We start from the raw sequence: 21,791 nt of genomic DNA, 5'->3' as shown, positions 1-21,791 counted from the left end.
GAACTTCCAAGAGATTCACGATTTCTCCCGTATCCAGTCCTTTGCCCAAGACAAGAGTTCTCCATGTTTTGGTCTTCCAAATACATGGGTCCAATTCGTGGAATTTCTAGCCATTATGGGGCATAGCTAAGAACTCCAGAATATCAGACCTATCTGGAAGGAATGTATCTACACAAAACCCCCATTTTAGAACAGAAAAAAGTGACATGACTCTTTTTCACACTTACAACCGTTGCGGCATCCCCCCCCCCGGTCACGTGATCAAAAGTCGGATGCTTGGCAACTGAACTCATACTTATGACAGTTGCAGCGTCCCAGGGTCATGTGATTCCCCCCCTCTGGCCAGCTTCTGACCAGCAAAGTCAATGGGGAAGAACTTAACCGTGTTACTAACTTCACAGCTGCAGGGATTCCCTTAACCATTGCAACCGGAAAGGTTGTAAGATAGGACAAAACTCCCTTAACAAAGGTCTCATTTTACGACCAATGTGGGCCTCCGTTATGGCCGTAAGTCGGGGACCACTTGTATTAGGAATGTCCGGTCCCTTGAGTTACCTATAGAGGTAATAAAAGGCAGGATAAAAATCTAATAATTTATCCTGGGGGAGAAGTGAGCTAGCATTTGATCTGGGATCAAGTCCTGCATCCAGTTTGGGGTCAAACTGCAACCTTTTGGCCTGTTTTTTTTCTCTTTCCTTCTTCTTCCCCTGAATGAACTTGGAAAGAAATATAAAATCGGCCAATTTCAGGGCAGGAAATAAAATGCCGAGTCGGGGAGCTGTCCACCGTTGCCCGGTGCTGAAACGGCTCTCCCTCCTCTGGGCGAGATTGCGCGTCTCGGAGGGCCAACTGGGGGGTTAACCCTTTAGGTCGCGCCTCTCTTTCCAAGGCAGTCGGGACCCGGCAGCTTTGGCCGTTATCCGAGAACACAGCCCCCCCCCCCCGGCCTCATAGATTCAGCCTCTCGCTACTGGAGATGATGGGGCTTGTAGTCCCCCCACCTTTTGCTTGTTCCCGCTTCAATTTGGTCAATGACTGGCGTTGGGGGGGGCCCGCTGGCTCCCTCCACAGACCCTCCCAGGGGTCCCCTTCCCCGCCGCCCAGCCTTCCTCCTCCTCTTCCTCCTCCTCCAGCCAGCCCCTCCCTGCCTCCAGCCCTCGCCGCCTCCCCCAGAGGCGGGCTCTCTCGGCTGCGAGCGAGGCACGCGGGCGGGCGGCGGGCTGGCTGGCTGGGGCCGCTTCTCTGCCAGCGGCCGCTCTCCCGGGGCTCCTGTCCTGGGGTCCCCCTCCCGCCTTGCCGGCCGCCCCGCCTTAGCCATCCACCCGGCGGTCCCGCATGGCTAGGAAGTGACCGGCTCGGCTCAGCCATCACGGAGGAGGAGGAAGGGGCTTGGAAGGTAGGTGGTGGTCGCAGCAATTTGGGTGGGTGGCGGCGGGGGGGCCGATCCCACTTCCCGGGGCTGACTGTTGGGGCGCCCTCCCCGCCCGCGCTCCGCTTCCTTGGCACTCCTCCACCCCAGCCCCGCCGCTTGCTGCCAGCCCGATCTTCTCCAGCCTTGTTGGGGTTCCTCACCGACCCCCACCTCTCCAGCCGGGGCTGGGGCACCCCCGGGGCTCCCTCCGTCTCCTCCTGCTGGGGGATCCCCACCCTGGCTAACAGCGGCGGCGGGGGTGGTGGTGTAGAGCGGACCGAGGGAGGGAGGCAGATGGCTTTGACGCCATCGAGGAATTGTTAGCCCGTTAGGACCGAGAGGCAGCTAGATTTTTATAAAGAGGAGGATGGGAAACAAGAGGGCTGCCCCCCTCCCCCCGGGAAAGAACCAGCCCAAAGGCGCAAGCAGCCCCAACCTTCCTTTTCTCCTTATTTTTCACCGTCTCCTCTCGTCTCCCTGGGTGTCTCCCATCCGTTGGGCTAGGACAGTTGCTATAGACACAACTTCCGAGGTGCCCAGAAGCTCGTTTCCCACCTCTCCCTCTGTACGGGGTGGGGGGTGGGATGTGTGTGTGGGTGTGGGGGGATGCGTGTTCAGCCCTAGCCACCCGTCCATCTCGAAATGTTTTATGATTCACCGTGCATCAATGGGATGGGCAGGGCGGGCAAATGAATGAGCGATCCTGGGGCCCGGGGGGGGGGGTGTGGGGGGAAGGGAGGAAGGTTGATCTCTGGCCAACAAGCATTAGGGGAAATAGCTGCATCTGGGAATTGGCAGAGGGTTCCAATCCTCCCCCACCCCACCCCACCCAAAAAAGTTGCAAACATGGGTCTCTGGAAGAGCTTGGTGGCATGGGGGGAGGTGCTTTTGAGATTTTAGAATAGCAACCTGTGTCTTTTATGTCTCAAGTATCTTCCATCCAAATTCCCGGCATTGGGATTTGTATTTTTTTTTAATCTCAATTGCCCATCTTGGCATCAGGGTGCCCAGATTCCAGGCTCGGCAGGAGGATATGCCTGCCGTTGGATTCCAAAGTGCAGAATAAAAAAAAACTTGGAACGAGCTGAGCTTCAAGGTTGGGCACACAAAGTCCCCAGGAAACACTCCATATTAAGGAAGCTTGTGCCGGTGGTGGGGGTGTCCCACAGCCTGAACGGTCATCCTATACAGGTGATCCTTATGACGTAAGACTTACATCTGAGACCAGTATTTCTGTTGCTAAACGAGTTGGCCGTTAACTTGAGTCGTGTCCAACTTTACAGCCTCTCTGCTGTGATTGTTAAGCCGTCGTTAAGCGACTCACACATTTCTTAAGCAAACCTGGCTTAACCCGGTTTGGCCCATTGACTTTGCTTGCCAGAAGCCTGCTAGGAAGCTCGTGAATTGGGACCCCGGGACTCTGGGGGTCAGTGCAACGGTTATAAGTACATGCCAGTTGCCAAGGGCCTGAATTTTGATCACATGACTGCGGGAGAGGCTGCAATGGACGTAAGTGGGAGGACCGGTCATAAGTCAGCACGGTTGTAACTTCGGTCACTAAACAAATAGTTGTAAGTTGAGAACTACCTGTATTTTGGACCCCCCACCGGGCCAAGCCCGTGGAAACTCCAAGCCAAATTGATGCTGATGGTTAGCGGAGCTCCGCGCCACGTCGATGCCCGCCTGTAGGAAGAAGGAAGGGCAGGCTAAAAATGTCTGGGGAGGCTTAGATGGGGCACCTCCCGTAAATGCCTTGAGCGCATCCTGGAGAGGACCTGGAAGAGGTTAAGCCCTTTCGGGCAGGTCCATTTTTTCTCAGCCAAAATCTGGCAGCGAGGCCACGGCGCCGGACTGGTTTTAATCTTTTAATGATCGGTTAATATTTCATGTACGGCTTAGGCAGGGGGAAATTTAGCCTTTGTTCTCCTTTGTTTCTCTATCCTGGGTAGATGATTACATCTGCATGCGTAGCCAGATGTTCTCAGGCTGCTCCCTTGGCTGGGCTCCACGAAAAGCGACGGTTGTTGAATCGTCGCCTTGTAGTTTTTTGGTTTTTTTTTTTGCTAATGTCTAAGAAGCCTTAAGAGAGCCGAGGTTGTTTACTCCAGAGTATTTATGATTTAGGGCCAAAGGAGCATGTCTGCTGTTCGCAGGGATGAGAAGTGGCATCTATGTGCTGAGATGGCATGATTGCATGGGGGGTGGGTGGGGGTGGAATGAGGATGGAGATGGTCAAAATTCAGAAGCAATCTGTGCCGGGTCTAGGACAATTCAGCACGGCCAACTCGTCACGGCCAGCTCACCACAGGATACCTTGCCACGGGACAAGAGTCACACTAATATCAAAGAAATAGTGGAATAGAATCATTAAGGGAAGGATGCCAAAGGAGGGACAGGATGAAACGTGAATGGCAAAAATTAAAATATGTATTTTTTTAATTTATTTTAAATCATTCCACAGAATTGTTCAATTGTCCTGCGGCGAGTTGTCCCATTCTGACCTGTGCCTGCTTTTCTAGATGGATATGATATACAGGGAGTCCTCAACTTACAACCATTCTTTTAGCATCCATTCAAAGTTACAACAGCATTGGGAAAGCGACCTACAACCAGTCCTCACACTTATGACGGTCGCAACATCCCCATGATCACATGAACAGAATTGGGATGCTTGGAAACTGGCATGTATTCATGACGGTTGCAGTATCCCGGGGTCATGTGATCGCCTTTCACGACCTTCCCAGCCAGCTTCTGATAAATCAAGTCAATGCGGGAAGCCAGATTCGCTTAATGACCGCATGATTTATTTAATGCCTGCAGGGATTGGCTTAACAACCATGGAGAAACAGGTCGTAATTTGGGGCATGACTGACGTGACCACTTGTCTTGCTTAGCAGTGGAAATTCTGCTCCCAGTTGTGGTCATAAAGTCAAAGACTATCTGTATGCCAGTCTTGGGACTTCCGCTACTTGGATCTCATAGCAAATCTGATTACAGGTAGTCCTTGACTTACGACTACAACTGAGCCCCAAATTTCTGTTGCTAAGAGAGACAGTGGTTAAGTGAATTTTGCCCCACTTTATGACCCTTCTTACCACAGTTGTCAAGTGAATCACTGCAGTTGTTAAATTAGTAACAAGGTTGTTAAGTGAATCTGGCTTCCCCATTGACTTTGCTTGTCAGGAGGTCGCAAAAGGGGATCATGTGACACCACCCCCCCAGGACACTGCAATTGTGGTAAATATGAGTCAGTTGCCAAGGTCCTGAATTTTAATTACGTGACCATGGGGATGCTGCAACAGTCATAGGTGTGAAAAATAGTCACTTTTTTCTGTGCTGTTGTAACTGCGAACAGCCACTAAGCAGACTGTTGTAAGTTGAGGACCCCCTGTACAATACAACGTATGATCCTGGGGAAAGGAGGAACAGAAATAAAAAGATTTGTCTTAAACTCAAGAAATGGTGTCAGGGATCAGAATGTTCATCTCTGCCCCATTTGGGCTGCATCAGACTCTGGACCAATCACCAGGAGACGGTGAGTTCTAGTCCCGCCTTAGGCACGAAAGCCAGCTGGTTGACTTTGGGCCAATCACCAGGAGACGGTGAGTTCTTGTCCCGCCTTAGGCACGAAAGCCAGCTGGGTGACTTTGGGCCAATCGCCAGGAGTCGGTTAGTTCTAGTTCTGCCTTAGGCATGAAAGCCAGCTGGGTGACTTTGGGTCAATCACTCCTTCAGCCCAACCTACCTCACAGGGTTATTGTTGTGGGGAAAACAGGAGAGGAAGGCATATTAGAGATGTTCAGTGCCTCTAATTATTTATGAAATAATAAAAACACAACCCACTTGATGAGATAATCCCATTCAAAGTCACTTCTAAATCCGGACCTCCAAAGTATCTGGGAAGACGCTCAGATGCTTTCTGCACCCAATGGGGGAAACCAAACCCTGCCAGGTGTGAGTAATTTTGCACCAGCTACCTTATACCCGGAGAGGCAGATATCCTAATAACAAGTCCCAATCTGCTACGGGGGAAAAAAAAAAACAACCAGATGGATATGCACGAGCATCAAAATGTTGAAGAAATATATTCCACACCTTTCTCTGCCATCAAAAAAGACACCTACCTCCCCCCTCCACCTTGCTGTCGTACAGTCTTTGTAAACACCCCCCCCCCTCCGCCATTCTTTCCCCAGCGAAAGCCCCATGCTTTCTCCATCTCCCCTCCTATGGCTTGTTAAATTCTCCCTTTTGAGAAGCCCTGCAGCTTCTCTCTTTCTATAAACTGTACAAGTACCTTCGGCCAGGAGAATAGGCAGCACCCCAGAATGAACTGGTATAGTGATTTGTCCCTGGGCTGCCTCTGATCTAATTTGCTACCTTATTCCACAGCTGAAAGGCAAGAGACATGGAGGCACATTCTGTCCGATTTTATCTCTTGCAGCCGAGATTAAATGGAGCCCGGGAGAGGCTGCAGAAACTTATATGGGGCTGAGGGAAAGGGGGAAACGGAGTCACCGACCCCCCCGTTGGAATGCAAACTTACACCATTTTGCATCTTCCAACCGTACGTATTCAAAATCCATCGTTCTCCGAATATTGGTATTTCATTTTTTTTTAAAAAATAACACCGCTGGTTAGAATAAGGAATGGTCTGTCCAAATATGCATGTATTTATGGAAATGAGATCTCCGTTAGCTTGGGTGAAGTTTCAGTAAAAGAAAAAAGGAAAAAACCTGCACAGCCTAACAAAATTGCAAATCAAAATGCCTGTGTTTGAAGTAACCTGTCTATTAAATGTTAATGCAAACCCTTAAAAAGAAAGCTTGAATTGTGGGTATTTGGACAGATTTCATTAAAAAATGAGGAACACCAGGAAACAGAAACAGAGTCGCCTATTCTGGATGCAGATTTTCTATTTTGTTGTTGTTGCTTTTAATTCCTATAACCTCTTATAGGACAACATCTTTGCAGGTGCAACATCGTATACATAAATGATATTTTAAAATTTAAATATGCAGAAGTTCCCAGAGCCCCGCCCTCCCCTCCCCCAGTACTGCAATTTGCCATCCTAGTCTCTAAAGAAGAGGCAATTCTGGCTGGTGTCCAGATTAAAGCTGTATTTTTGTCATGGTGATAACTGCGAGGCTATGAGTTAAGTTTCTCTAAGAAAACCTTCTGGTCTAAAATCTGTTCATATACAGTGGAATTCTGACCTTACTACAGCTGCAGTTCTGAACTAGCATCTCTTTTAATGCATACGAAGAACGGTTGCAGGAACTGGTCATGTGTAGTTTAGAGAAAAGAAGAGCTAAGGGCGACATGATAGCAGTCGTCCAATATTTGAGGGGCTGCTGCAAAGAAGACCTCCATTTCAAGTCATATTCCCCCTCCCCCGGTTCCAATATCTCCAAACTGGCTTTCACGGCTAAGGCAGAACTAGAATTCACCACGTCCCAGTGACTGGCCCAAAGTCACCCAATCAGTTTTTATTTGCTTAGGCAGGACTAGAAGTCACCATCTCCTGGTGATTGGTCCAAACTCACCCAGTTGACTTCCATGCTTAAGGCGGGACTAGGACTCCCAGTCTACTGGTGATTGGCCCAAACTCACCCAGTTGACTTCCATGCTTAAGGCGGGACTAGGACTCCCAGTCTCCTGGTGATTGGTCCAAACTCACCCAGTTGACTTCCATGCTTAAGGCGGGACTAGGACTCCCAGTCTCCTGGTGATTGGCCCAAACTCACCTAGCCGGCTTCCGTGTCTAAGTCATGGGAATTAATGTCCGCATATTTTAAGTTCATGGTCATGCTGGCTGGGGAAATTCTGGGAATTGAAGTCCATCTTTCTCCAGCTTGCCAAGTTGGAAAAAACACTCCCCCCAGAGTAGCAATGCTTCTATTGCTGATGTGATTTGCACACTGATTATACGCAGACGTGTGTGCAAGAGTGCCGGCTGCGTAAAGTGGGTGGACCCCAAAGGATGTACCTAGCAACAGTTTCTAGCGGTAGAGATGATGTGGGCCAGGACCGTTAAATTGGAGCCCACCACCGTCCCTTAGCATAGGATGCCGGTACCTCCTCGGGAGCACACCTAAGACCAGCCTCACCTGTGCTTTGTCTTAGGAATAAGGTGCATTTCTCCTGCTCAGAACACACAGCTCTCAAGGGGGTATTAAATCCCACCCCTCTCTAATAAGGCTTTATTGACCTGCATTTATTGACCTGTGAATTAATGAGAAAAGATCTGTTTAATTTTGACTAATCTTCTCCCTTGCCTTGCCGGTTTGCAGTAATTCAGACGTGTGCTAATCCCCACGTATTTGCAAAAAGAGAGAAAAAAATATTCGTAATCTAAAGACTTTTTCTTCCGGAAGGCCAGAATAAACTTTAGTATTTATTTTTGGCCCATCCATCAGCAAGAACTTCTAAACATCAAGAGGAAGCTGTTTGACTTATTACCTCTGCTCTCTTCCCTCACTTGGAAGGATCTCTGGGCATTATTTTCCAAAAGAAGAAGATTTTCCTAGAACAGAAATAAAGAGACAGTCAGCTCTGTGTAGTGGGGAAAATGTTGGGCTAGAAACCGAGAGGCTGGGAGTTCTAGTTCTATCTCAAGCATGAAAGCTGAGTGGATGGTTTTGGATCAATCACCAGGAATCTGTGAATTCTGGTCCTGCCATTAGGCCTGAAAGCCAACTGGGTGACTTTGGACCAATCACTAGGAGACTGTGAGTTCTAATCCCATTTTAGGCATGAAAGCCTGCTGGATGACTTTGGACCAATCACCAGGTGTTAGTGAATCCTAGTCCTATCTAGGCATGGAAGCCAACTGGGTGACTTTGGACCAATCACCAGGTGTTAGTGAATCCTAGTCCTATCTAGGCATGGAAGCCAACTGGGTGACTTTGGAACAATCACCAGGTGTTAGTGAATCCTAGTCCTATCTAGGCATGGAAGCCAACTGGGTGACTTTGGACCAATCACCAGGTGTTAGTGAATCCTAGTCCTATCTAGGCATGAAAGCCAACTGGGTGATTTTGAGCCAATCATCAGGAGACGGTGAGTTCTAATCAATGCTGATTAGAATTGGCTCAGTGCTCAGCCAATCAGGAGGCAGGTCCTTGGCTGTCAGAAATCTTGGGGGGAAGAGGAGGATAGCAAAAAGTCTTGAGCTGCTCCTGGAGCCAGGTTATTAGGGGCTGGGGGAATCCTATAAGCCTACTTGAAGTGAAAAAGCAATGGAGATGTTTCTTTCAGGCTCTTGGAGAAGGGCTTGTACAGGTTGTCCTCGACTTATGACTACACTCAGGCCCAGAATTTCTGTTGCTAACCAAGACGGTTAAGAGACATGCCCAATGTTGTAACCTCTTTTGCCACAGTTCTTAAACAAGTTGCTGCAGTTGTTAAGTGAATCACAGGGTGGTTAAGTGAATCCAGCTTCCCCCAATGACCTTGTTTGTCGGAAGCATGGTCATAAGTGCGAGGACCGGTCATAACTCGCTTCTTTTCAGTGCTGTTGTCTCTGAGCTCAGAGCCAGAAAGGGGAATGGCAGGCCCCTTCTGGGATACGCTACAGCACCCCCACCTTTTGCTGGGTGTGGGGTGGTACTGCAGCTTCACTTCCACCAATCAGGGGGTGACAGGAGCCAGCGAATAGAATTCCAGCCGGGCCCTTAAAACAGGTCTGCCTTGACCCCACCTGTTGGACCATGTTTTCGTCTCCTACACCTGTCCAAAATCTGCCTGCCAGACCCGCTCTCCTTCCTCAAAAGAGTCGGTTGCAGCTTTAACATTGGGACACACACCATCTGGCTTTCCAGCCCTAAATGTGCCGCTCTGTGTGTGTGTGTGTGTGTGTGTGTGTGTGTGTGTGTGTGTGTCTGCGTTAGTCATGAAGGCAGCTTAAGGCAGTTATTAAGAAGTAGCAAACCCTCAATCGGAAAGGGGAGACATGTTAATTCGAGACCCATTGTTGTCCTCTGGTTGAACGAGACTCCCGGATCTTTTAATTGGTGTTTCACCCAGATACACTTAATGAGGCTATTATGTTAATTACAGGAATGTTTATGTTGGAAACTAGAAGTCCTGGTTTCTCCTTCCTGGAAACGAGTAAGGCTAGAGGCTTCTTTCTCCCATCAGCTCCTGAAATGCTGGACAGTTCTCCATGGGAGACTTCTGCCGAAACCAACATGGTCTGACCCACATGTGCCAGAGAACATGGATTCATGTGGCAGCTCTTCAAGTATTGAAAGATACTATCATGTCTCCCCTAAATCTTCTCTCCGTTAGGCAAAACTTACTTCCCTCAGCCAGGGTGGTACAGTGGTCAGAATAAAGTATTGCAGGCTAACTCTGCCAACTGCCAATGGTTCGATCCTGACTGGCTTAAGGTTGACTCAGCCTTCCACCCTTCCGAGGTCAGTAAAATGAGGACCCAGATTGTTGGGGGGCAACATGCTGACTCTACAAACTGCTTAAAGAGGGCTGTAAAGCACTGTGAAGCGGTATATAAGTCTAAGTGCCCTTCCTTCCTTCCTTCCTTCCTTCCTTCCTTCCTTCCTTCCTTCCTTCCTTCCTTCCTTCCTTCCTTCCCAGTGGTTTGAATGCAGTATTGCAGGCTAACTCTGCCAACTGCCAATAGTTTGATCCTGACCGGCTCAAGGTTGACTCAGCCTTCCACCCTTCTGAGATTGATCAAATGAGGACCCAGATTGTTGGGGGTCAACATGCTGACTCTGCAAACTGCTTAGGGCTGTAAAGCACTGTGAAGCAGTATATAAGTCTCTTGCTATTCATCATACAATTTAGCCTTCAGACCCCTGGATTCCAAACTCAGGATGGTCTCTTTGTCACATCACAAAGAGGCTGCTTTGAGCACCTCTGTCTCATCCGGGGCTGTTGGAGCAGGATATCGAAAGAGCAGAACGGCCAATTCTATATCTCTGATTTCTAGCAGCCCATTAACACATGCCTGGCGTGGCTTCCGAAGGAAAGGGGGTCCCGCCTGGCTTTTAAAGGAGGCCCTCTCACTGAGCAGAAAGATAAGAATCAAGTAATAAGAATCAAGGAGAAACTTCCCGACAGTGAGAACAATTAACCAGTGGAACAACCTGCCTCCAGAACCTGTGAGCGCTCCAACACTGGAAGTTTTTAAGAAGAGACTGGACAGCCGTTTGTCTGAAAAGGTATAGGGTCCCCTTCTTGAGCAGGGGGCAGGGGTTTGGACTAGAAGACCTCCAAGGTCCCCCCCCAACTCTGTTATTCTGTAAGAGCGTCCTTCAGTCTTCTCCTTCTTTTTATATCCCTGAGTTTAGCATCCTTTTTATAGTTCGGTTGCTACGGGAACAGTGGCGTTGCTACGAGTTGAGCACAGCAGTGATTGCAAAAGCTGGTCTCCCAAAGCTGGTGCAGATGGGTTTTCACAGACGCGGCGTTCCTGGTCCACGTTTTGCCTAGGCAAACTTTATAAAGGGTGGAGACACACACACACACACACAAGCACACACACACACACACACGCCTGATCCTAGTTGCACCTTGCAACTCAGTTGTTTTTTTTAGTGACGTGGTCGGTGGGTGAATCCAAGGGAACTGGACCCACCAGAAAGTGTTTTGCGTCTTTTGTTCTTTGAAATGATATATTTTGCATTATTTTTATTTTTATTTTTTGCAAAGAAGAAGGGTACTTTGGCTTTCTTTCATTGAAAGTTGTGTCGGCAGATCAGCCAGAAGCCACTCTGCTTGTCCGTTGGGAGACTATATGATTTTCCTAAAGTGGAAATATAAAAACAAAATCAGGTCAATTAGGGGTATCCGCAGAGAAGTAAAAAAAAATCCAGTGGCCCCCACCATCTCAGCTAAGCCTCACCCTTTTTTATTTATTTATATTTCATATTTCTCGACCTCCCCTCAAAGAGGGGGATAAATATGTATACGAAACATGTAAAATATGTAGGTGAAATACGTGTACAAAATATGTAGGTGAAATACATATGCAAAATAAGTAAAATATGTAGGTGAAATACATGTGCAAAATATGTAGGTGAAATACGTATGCAAAATATGTAAAATATGTAGGTGAAATAGGTATACAAAATATGTAAAATATGTAGGTGAAATACATTTGCAAAATATGTGAGATACATATGCAAGGTGGTTGCATCTGATCTTACGACCTTTTTATCCCAGTTGTTTTGTGAATCGCTGTGGCTGTTCAGCGAATCCGGCTTTTCCCATTGACTTTGCTTTGACGGAAGTCGGCTGGGAAAGTTTATTTATTTATTTATTTATTTATTTATTTATTTGGCGAATGGCAAATGGTGATCACAAGATCCTGAAATGCTTTCAACTGTTATAATAATAATAATAATAATAATAATAATAATAATAATAATAATAATAATAATAATAATAATAATAATAATAATAATAATAATAATAATAATAATAATAATAATAATAATTTTATTTGTATACCGCCCTTCTCCCGAAGGACTCAGGGCGGTGAACAGGGCAATACATGTTAAAAACAAGAATACAAAAGTTAAAAGAGATTAAACAAGATGCCCAAAAACTATAACAATAAGTTAAAATACATAAAAAGCAATAAAACCCAAACCCATCAGCCATCAGGCCAGGCCGGCTTGTTCGAACAGGTAGGTCTTTAGATCGCGCCGGAAGGAGCGAAGGTCGGGCGCCATCCGGAGCTCAACCGGAAGATGGTTCCATAAATCCGGCGCGCCAATGTTGCCAATTCTGATCATGTGACTTTGGGGATATGGCCACGGTCATAAATGTGAGGACCAGACCTAGGTTACTTTTTTTTTCAGCGCCACTGTAACTTTTAATGGTCAAGGACTACTATACATATGCATGGCTTTGCAAGATTAACAATTTAAGCATTATATTCAATTCCTCTCTCTCTATTTATTTTATTTATTTATTTTATTTTATTAGACTTATATACCGTCCTTCTCCCGTAGGACTCAGGGCGGTTCACAAGGTTTTTTTTAAAAAACAATACAGCAAATTACAAAAATTAAAAACAATTAAAATGATTACATTAACCTTGAAATAAAAACCCCAATTACAATTAAAACACAATTAAAACCCCAGTTAATACTCTCAGTCCAGGCCAGAAAGCTCTACCAAGGAAGAGAGGGCTGGAGTAGATGACCTCAGTTCTTTCATTCTTCCCCACCCCCCACCCCTTTTATTTTGTGCCATTGAACTGTAAAAGGGGGGGGGATAAAGAGCAAACAAGGAACAGGGAAACCCAAACAGAACAAAACACATAACGAAGAAGAAGCATAAAATTTCCAAACATCCTGCACTTGAATAAAATTGAATATGCAGCTAGACAATAACTTTCAGCTTGACATTAGTTTAATTTTATGTTGTTAAATCTCTTCTGCCCTTTAAGGAAACCCAGCAGGTCATTATTAAAATCAAATTAGTATTCAGCTATCAATGACAGTAATCAAAACAGGATAAAGCATGAAGAGGGAGAGAAAAAAAATTACGGTAATTTCTGTCTAGGAGGTAGTATAACAGCCACCCCTGTTGAAGAGATCACCGGGGACTTAATCTTTGAGGCCAACGTTCTGATTCTTAAAGAAAGGCAAAAGGTTTTGGCTCCAGCAGGTTAATCTCCCTGGGGCACCAGAAAAGTTATTTGAGCCTCTGCAGAAGATCATCCTAACCTTGGCTAGACGGGCGGAAAGACTTAGGGGTGAAAATGCCCTGTGGAAGCTTAGAATTAACCGGGCGGAAAAGATCACACAGCCAGGGATCCAGTGGCTTCCCTGCTTGCCACATTGCCTTGGCGTTTGCAAAATCGCCCGCAGGCTTCTGTCCTGTCGTGGTGGTGGGCAAAATGAGGATTTCGATGAACCTTTTTCAGCAGGTGATTTTTTTTGGGGGGGGGGGATAATAAGAGCCAGCAGCTGAGAGACGCTCTTTTGCCTGAGATAGTTGGACTGGCAGGAGTGGAAAGAATAAGAGAATGACAGAGCGGGAAGGGACCCCGGAGGTCATCTAGTCCAACCCCCTGCTCAAGCAAAAACTCTACACCATTCTGAACAAATGGCTGTCTAATCTCTTAAAAACCTCCAGGGACAGAGCACCCACAGCAGATCCACTGATGACAGGTACTCCTCAACATAGGACCACAACTGAGCCCCAGGTTTATCTGGCTGAGCAAGTTTTGCCCCATTTTACGACGTTCCTCCCCACATTTGTTAAGGGCATCGTTGCCGTTCTTAAATTAGTCACCCAGTTGTTGAGTGAATCCGGCTTCCCCATTGACTTTGCTCGTCAAGAGGTCTCAGAAGCGGATCATATGACGCAGCCACCGTCATAAATGTGAGTCAGGGGTCAAGCATCCGCACATAAATCACATGAGCATGGGGATGCTGCAATGGTCTGTGAGGGTGTAAAAAAGGGCCATAAGTCCCTTTTTTTCAGTGCCGTTGTAACTTCGAACGGTCACGAAGTGAACTGATGTAAGCCGAGGACTATCATTAACTGTTCTAACAGTCAGGAAGTTTCTCCTTAGTTCCAAGTTGCTTCTCTCCTTGATGAGTTTCCACCCGTTGTTTTTTGTACTGCCTTCAGGGGCTTTGGAAAATAGGTGGACCCCTCTTCTTTGGGGCAGCCCCCTCTGTCAGAACCCACTCCAATCCACGTCTTAGGAAAGAAAAACTCTTGGAGACAAGATTGTCCAAACAGGAACTTTGACTAAGACATAGTAAAAGAGGATAGAATAGTAATAGCGGATATAATAGACAGGATCTGAAAAATCCCCTCACAGGTCAATATTTTTAAAGTGTCCCCGAGCAAAACCCCACCCCTCAGTCCATTTGGTCAGTCCCGGATCAGTCAGGTCTCAGGTGTCAAACCCCTCGTGGGAAAGTGAGAACCATCAGTCCATCCGCAACACAATTACTTCCTCCCCTTCACATTCCATCCAGAGATACAAGCCAGAATTCCCCACCACCACCACCCCGTTTCTTGTTTGCTCGTAAATCAGAGAGGGAGAGGATTTGCTTTCACCGGCAAGAGCCAGAATCCTCCCCACCCCGTTTCTTAGTTGCTCGTAGTTCAGAGCGAGTGGGTTTCTTCCATCGGTCTTGTGCGATGGCCGACAGGCAGGCTGAATAAACAAAAAGTTACATCTAAGGCAGGGGTCGGCAACCTGAAAAAGGAAAAGAGCCACTGGGAACCGGTTCCATCACACATAAAAAAAAGTGGGAGCCGTGTGCGTGCGTCTATGCACGCGCATGCACAAAAAAATGTTTTGCGCATGCACAAACCGGTTTTTTCTTGCGCATGCACGGACGCGCGCGGTTGCCATTTTTTTAATGTGTGATGGAACCGGTTCCCGGTTGCGCGACGGCGACGACCCGTTTGCAGAGCTACCGCCTTCGGCAGCCTGCAAACGTGCCACGACAGCTTTCCCAAAGAGCGGCGCCGCTGCCCGTTCGCGCGGAGGTGCACGCGCACCTCTCCAAAGGTTTGGGGAGGTGCGCGCGCACCTACGCTCGTTCGGAGAGGTGCGCGCGCACCTCTTGGAATGGGCAGCGGCGCCGCTTGTTGGGAAAGCTGCCGCGGCCCGTCTGCAGAGCTGCCGCTTTCGGCAGCCTGCAAACGTGCCGCGGCAGCTTTCTCAAAGAGCGGCGCCACTGCCCGTTCACGCGGAGGTGCGCGCGCACCTCTCCAAAGGTTTGGGGAGGTGCGCGCACACCTCCGCCCATTCGGAGAGGTGTGCGTGCACCTCTCCAAACGGGCGGTGCCACTCTCCATTTGGAGAGGTGCGCGCGCACCACTGCCCGTTCGAAGAGGTGCGCGTGCACCGGGCGGCTGGGAGCCGCAGGAGACGGCTCAAAGAGCCGCATGCGGCTCCGGAGCCGCAGGTTGCCGCCCCGTGATCTAAGGGAAAGAGATGGGGCAATAAACTCCCCCGTCTTCCCTTTCCTCCTTGGGGAAGGCAGAATCCAGTTAAGGGGGGGTGGGGTGAGATTTGGGTTTGCACAGAGAGGGAGTTAGAAATGAAATATAAATGGATTCTGACACCCTCAAATATTGGAAGAGCGCTATCATGCCCCCCCCAGTCCTTCTCTTCATTAAACTAATACCCAATATATGTTCCTAGAGGTGGCTCAAAAGCAGTCTTAAATCCGACAGATGTAATTGTGTAGTCTGGCAATTTCTCGGTTTTGGAATGAGCTTAGATTCTTTTGGTGGTCTTCTTCTTAGCCAGCCCAGCTCAGACGCCCTTTGCAAACCCCGACTCAGGTCCCGGCGGTCCAGAACCTGGTCCCTGTGGCTGTCAGAGGGATTTCCCAACCGGCCTGCTTTCCACTGGAGGAAGCTCTGAGTCAACGGCTCTTTCGGAGAGAGCGGAGAGGGGGCTGGAAAAATAGAAGAGGCAGCAGCTGCTGAGAGCAGGCAAAGCGGGGTTCTCCCCTCCCCAGAGGAGAGCTGGTGGTGGAGCATGGAGCCACCATAGTCCAGAGCTAACAGGACACTCAAGTCAAGGACTTGAGATAGTCCTCCACTTACGACGGATTGTTTAGCGACCATTCCAAAGCTGCCTAGAGCCATTTCGTTCCAAGATGGGTGACAAATACGTTCAATATAGAATAGAATAGAATAGAATAGAATAGAATTACAGAACAGAATAGAAATATAAAATAGAACAGAACAGAACAGAATTTTATTTAATTTATTTAAAATAAAATAAAAATAAAGTTACAACCTACATGAAAAAGGGGAGTTAAGACCCGGTTGTAAAGTTCTGACAGTTGTCCCTCCCACCCCACGATCATGTCGTAAAATGGGGCAAAATTCTCTTAACAACTGCCTTGTTGAGCGATGGAAATTTTGGGCTCCGTTAGGGTCGTAAGTAGAGGACTACCTGTATATCTCTCTACTTCACATTTTTGCAGCATGGGTGATAAAGTGCCTCCGAAGTTGTTGCTATTGCTGAGTGTTTCATTTCATTTCTTGATTTGCTTATTAAATTTGTCAGACACTCATCTTACCTCAAGGCAAACCTCTTTAAGAGAAGTTGGCCCAAGGAATCCCAAAAGCAACTGGATTTTCTTTGGGTGTTTTTTTTTCCCTTGAAGTCGTTTCGCTTCTCATCCAGGAAGCTTCTTCAGTTCTGATGGAATGGTGGAGAATGGAGGGATTTATATCCTTCCATTCAGGTGACTGCAAAGAACGCAAATCCTTCTCTTCTCCACTATTCAGCCTCTTGCCTTTTGAAGAAGCATCTTTGAGACAACTACGATTTGGAAGATTCAGAATCTCCATAGAAATTTTGCCGTTCGAAAGCATGCACGTGCGAGTAGATTAATAGGTACCACTTTGGAGGGAAGGTAACAGTCACTTTTCTTGGTCCTTTTCTCCTTTCAGCCACTATTTGATGTTCTGAGAATTGGTTCAAAACATGGGGATGATTAAAACCACTCACTTCTACCTGTTCCCTTCATCTTTTTCTTCCTTTTGTCCTTGCTTTTTTCTCACCTTCTAGAAGTAGGCAAATTCCTCAACAACGTCATTGTGGTTTTTTAAAAAAAACGAAACAAAAACACACAAAAAACTCCTGTAGCAGATTGTTCCTTGGCTTTTAAAATTACAGTGTGAAGCTGTCTGTCTCTCTTGCCTCCCTGCTTACCACTATTTATTGCTATGGCTCTTTAAATATTGTCTTCCTCCTGGAATTGTTTTAAAAGCAGATTTGTTTAAGAAATAACCATCTTCCCCCTTCCCTTCCTAATTTGTTATCTGAGTGGGCAAATGACTCATTTGTTTACTTGCTGGGTAGAAAGTAAGCAAAGGGTGGTCAAGGCTCGGATAATGCTTTCTCTAAAGCAATGCACAGGATGTTGCTAGGATAGGATTCGAACTCAGAGCGTAGAACAGGAGGATTGGACGGGACTTTGTAGATCTCCTAGTAGTTCAAGCCTGCTCAAGCAGGAGATCCTATACTATTTCAGACAGATGGTTATCCAATCTCTTAAAAACTTCCAGTGTTGGAGCATTCACCACCTCTGGAGGCAGGTTGTTCCACTGGTTAATTGTCCTCACTGTCAGGAAGTTTCTCCTTAGTTCCAGGTTGCTTCTCTCCTTGATTAGTTTCCATCCGTTGCTTCTTGTCCGGCCTTCGGGTGCGTTGGAGAACAGCTTGACTCCCTCTTCTTTGGGGCAGCCCCAGAGATATCGGAACGCTGTTATCACGTCACCCCCCCAGTCCTTCTTTTCGTTAGACTTGAGATACCCAGTTCCTGTAACCGTTCATTGTAAGGTTTAGCCCCCAGACCCTTTATCATCTTTGTTGCTCTTCTCTACACTATTTCTAGGGTCCCGGTGTCTTTTTTGTATCAAAACAACCCAAACTGAATGCAATATTCCAAGTGTGGTCTTATCAAAGCAGTGAACATATCCTCCATACCTTCCTTCTCCTATTTTCCCCACAACAACATCCCTGTGAAGTGCATCAGATTGAAAGAGAAGGACTGGACCAAATTCACCCAGTTATCTTTCATCCCTAAGGCGGGACTAGAACTCCCTGTCTCCTGGTGATTGGCCCAAAGTACCCCAGCCAGGTTTCATGCCTAAGAGGGGACTAGAACTTACCATCCCCTGGTGATTGGCCCAAAGTCACCCAGTTGGCTTTCATGTCTAAGGCGGGACTAGAACTCCCAGTCTCCTGGTGATTGGCCCAAAGCCACCCAGTTGGCTTTCATGTCTAAGGTGGGACTAGAACTCACCATCTCCTTCTTCCGAGTCTGGTGCCTTAACCCCTGGAGGGCAGCCCCCAAGAACGCTAATGTTTCTCCCTTCTTCTTTTCCTCCCACCCAGATCCTGTGGCCCTTAACTACTCAAGAAGGATGCTGTTTCCGTGGTGGCAGCCGAGGATCTCCTCTTCCTTTCTTACCAAAATCTTGGTGGCCGGGGTCTTTTGTGCTGGGAATGCCTCCTGGGTGGGTGCCAATGAACTTGACCCAGAAGCGAATGGCACCTGTGAAGGTTTTACTAAGTGTCAACCAGGAGTGCTCCTCCCGGTTTGGCAGCCGGACAACCCTTCTTTTGGAGACAAGGCTGCCCGGGCCATCGTCTACTTTGTGGCCATGATGTACATGTTCTTAGGGGTCTCCATCATTGCGGACCGCTTCATGGCCTCCATCGAAGTCATCACTTCCAAAGAGAAGGAGATCACCATCACCAAAGCCAATGGGGAGACCAGCATTGGCACCGTGAGGATCTGGAATGAGACGGTCTCCAACCTCACCCTCATGGCTTTGGGTTCCTCGGCTCCTGAAATCCTTTTGTCTGTCATCGAGGTCTGCGGCCATAACTTCCAGGCAGGAGAACTGGGCCCTGGCACTATTGTGGGCAGCGCGGCCTTCAACATGTTCGTGGTCATCGCCATCTGTGTCTATGTCATCCCCCATGGCGAGAGCCGCAAGATCAAGCACTTGAGGGTCTTCTTTGTCACCGCTTCCTGGAGCATCTTTGCCTACATCTGGTTGTACCTGATCTTGGCTGTCTTCTCCCCGGGGATCGTCGAAGTATGGGAGGCCTTGTTGACCCTGGTCTTCTTCCCGATCTGTGTTGTCTTCGCCTGGATAGCCGACAAACGGCTGTTGTTCTACAAGTACGTCTACAAGAGATATAGGGCAGACCCTCGCAGTGGCATCATCATTGGAACCGAGGGGGAGTTCCCCAAAGGCATTGAGATGGATGGAGGATTTGTGGCCAATGACCACCGAGAGAGCGTCTTCGTGGATGGTAGCGCAGCATCTGTGGCTCCCCTTCCGGTCGTCACCCAGGAGGAGAAAGAGCTGGACGAGAGTCGCAAAGAGGTCATCCAGATCTTGAAAGACCTCAAGCAGAAGCACCCGGATAAAGAGCTGGAGCAGCTGGTGGAGATCGCCAACTACTATGCCCTACTGCATCAACAGAAGAGCCGGGCTTTCTACCGCATCCAAGCAACGCGCATGATGACCGGGGCGGGCAACATCCTCAAGAAACACGTCACGGAATTCTCCAAGAAGTCCACCAACCTTCTGGAGGTGCCCTCAGAAGCAGAAGTGGAGGAGAACTACAGCAAGATCTTCTTTGAGCCGTTCATGTACCACTGCTTGGAGAACTGTGGCTCGGTCACGTTGACCGTGACTTGCCAGCAAGGTGGAGACACCTACAACACCTTCTACGTAGACTACAAGACCGAGGATGGTTCGGCCAAGGCAGGTTCCGATTACGAGTACAGCGAGGGCACCCTGATCTTCAAACCTGGCGAGACCCAGAAGGAGCTGAAGATCGGGATAATTGATGACGACATCTTTGAAGAAGACGAACATTTTTTCGTCCGGCTTCTGAACCTGCGGGTGGGGGACGTGGAAGGCATGTTTGAGTCAGACTCTGCCGAACACCCCAAGGGACGCTTGGTAGCCCCGCTGGTGGCCACCGTGACTATTCTGGACGATGACCATGCCGGCATTTTTGCTTTCCAGGAAAAACTGTTAAGGGTCAGCGAGTGCCAAGGGACCCTGGAGATCAAGGTCACCCGGAGCTCAGGGGCCCGAGGGACTGTGATGGTCCCCTACCAGACGGTGGAGGGGACTGCTCAAGGAGGGGGTGTGGACTATGAGGACTCCTGCGGGGAACTGGAGTTCAAGGACGATGAAACTGTGTAAGTAAACAGAGGGCCTGGGTGGGTTAATCGTGGTGTTGAGCGGAAGGCAGAAATTATGTAGCCTGGGTGAATATTTGATATAACATTCCCGATAATACAAACAGGTGGTCACTAGGAGAATGGGTTGAGTTGAGTTGAGTTGAACTGAATTTGTTCCCTTGATGTCCATCTGGAGGAGAAGACAATTTAATCTGGAGAGCAGATTAAACTGCTAGAAGGGAGTAGAGTTGGCTCTCCGTTTATAACCCCCCTCCCTTCTAGCACTGAGGATGTTCCCTAGTTGGGTCATGAAAGGTCTTGCAAGAAAACCACCCAGCTCAGAGGGCACCAAGGACCCCACCGTCCTCCTCCTCCTCCTCCTCCTCCTTTCCACAAACCCCATTCCCTTTTAGCACTGAATATATTATTTAATTGGGTAATCCAATGTCTGTAAGAAAACTACCAAGGACCCCACAGTTCAACACTGAGCTACAAAGTTTCTCTTCTATTTTTCTTTCTTTTTTAAAAAGAAGAGAGAGCGAGAGATTAAGGCAGCAGTAGATCGTCAAAGGCATTCAAAAATTCAGTTTGTTTGTGTTTTTTTTAAAAAGAAAATCACCTCTTTCCAGATCCAGCCTAAACTTTATCCCCAGGCCCTGCACAATGCTCCCCCCCCCACTCTAAAGAATGTTTTCTTAGAAAAAGTAAGCAATAGAGAATAAGGCTACAATTTTAATTCATTTCCCCCCCCCCCCCCCGGTAAGAAATTTGGTTTGCCAAAGCTTCCTTCCAATCTGGCGCTTTGTGATTTAAGGCAATAATTGAGAATTGCTTTCTTTTTCTCCCCCTTCCCCCCCAACACTTTTCTGGGAATAGGTCCAAAAAAATGGGGGTGGGGGTACGTTTGAGAAGGCTGAGAGCCGAGCCAAAGTAGCTGAGTGGAGGAAGCGGAGACCCTAACCCTCCTTCAGTTGCTTTTGGGCTGCCATTTCAAACCGAAATAGCTGACCTCGGGTCGCCGAGAAGGGGGGTGACGATGTGGCAGGAGCAGAAGGGTCAGGAAAGGGGGGGGCGGTGTGCCAGGAGATGAACTTGGCAAACATCTCCCAGAAGAACAGGATTCCAGTTTTAGAGGTCTTTGAGCCGGGCTCCTGAAGGCGGAAAGAGAGAACTCCCTACTCCCAACGCGCAGAACAGGACAACCCAACCATTTCAAACCATGTTTAAAAAATTATCTTAGTTTTCCTCATTCGCTTTCCCTTTGGCATCCTGTCTCGAATGATTCCATTCGGCTGGAAGACCCGGTCTTGGAGCACGTCCAGAGTGCTTTCCCCCCCCCCAGGGACTCTTCTCCAGAGAGTCTGGAGGGAAGATCAGCACCTTCCTTGCAGACAGGCAGCTCCCAAAGGTAGCTTGGGGTTTGTTTTGGGAGCGTTCTGGGAAACGACTGGCCTGGCCTCCAGTCCCGTGTCTCTCTTGCCTCCCCCTCCCAGTCCAGCAGCCGTGGAAGAGGCACGGGTAGCTCTTCATCTGAGCCTTTTCAGGGACAGTTGGCGCTTCAGCGTGTCTCTGCCTGCCTTCCGTGGCTCGGCTGACAAAGAAGGGGAAATTAAGGAGTCATTCCTTCCTTCCTTTCCTTATTTCTCTCCCTCCCTCCCTCCCTCCCTCCCTCTGTTCTTTCTCTCCCACTCTCC

General features: G+C 48.1%; 1 protein-coding gene and 1 long non-coding RNA gene across 2 annotated transcripts in view; both read left to right on the top strand.

Moving 5' to 3' along the window:
* Positions 1-4,885: 4,885 nt before the first annotated feature.
* Positions 4,886-9,629, top strand: LOC308672015. The gene is made up of 3 exons (XR_014027330.1): positions 4,886-4,946; positions 5,801-5,975; positions 9,551-9,629. It is a non-coding gene; the product is annotated as an uncharacterized lncRNA (long non-coding RNA).
* Positions 9,630-18,310: 8,681 nt separating this feature from the next.
* Positions 18,311-21,791, top strand: part of SLC8A2 (solute carrier family 8 member A2) — a gene marked incomplete at both ends in the record, with an annotated part of 28,944 nt that continues 25,463 nt past the window's right edge. Inside the window, one exon of the mRNA XM_081334330.1 lies at positions 18,311-20,115. Coding sequence (XP_081190456.1) covers positions 18,311-20,115 — 1,805 coding nt within the window. The remainder of the gene's footprint in view (positions 20,116-21,791) is intronic.

Source organism: Vipera berus, assembly GCF_964194415.1.
Source record: "Vipera berus genome assembly, chromosome: 9".
NCBI lineage: Eukaryota > Metazoa > Chordata > Lepidosauria > Squamata > Viperidae > Vipera > Vipera berus.
Note: the sequence above shows the minus strand (reverse complement) of the source record. Positions and strands in the feature narration are given on the sequence as shown.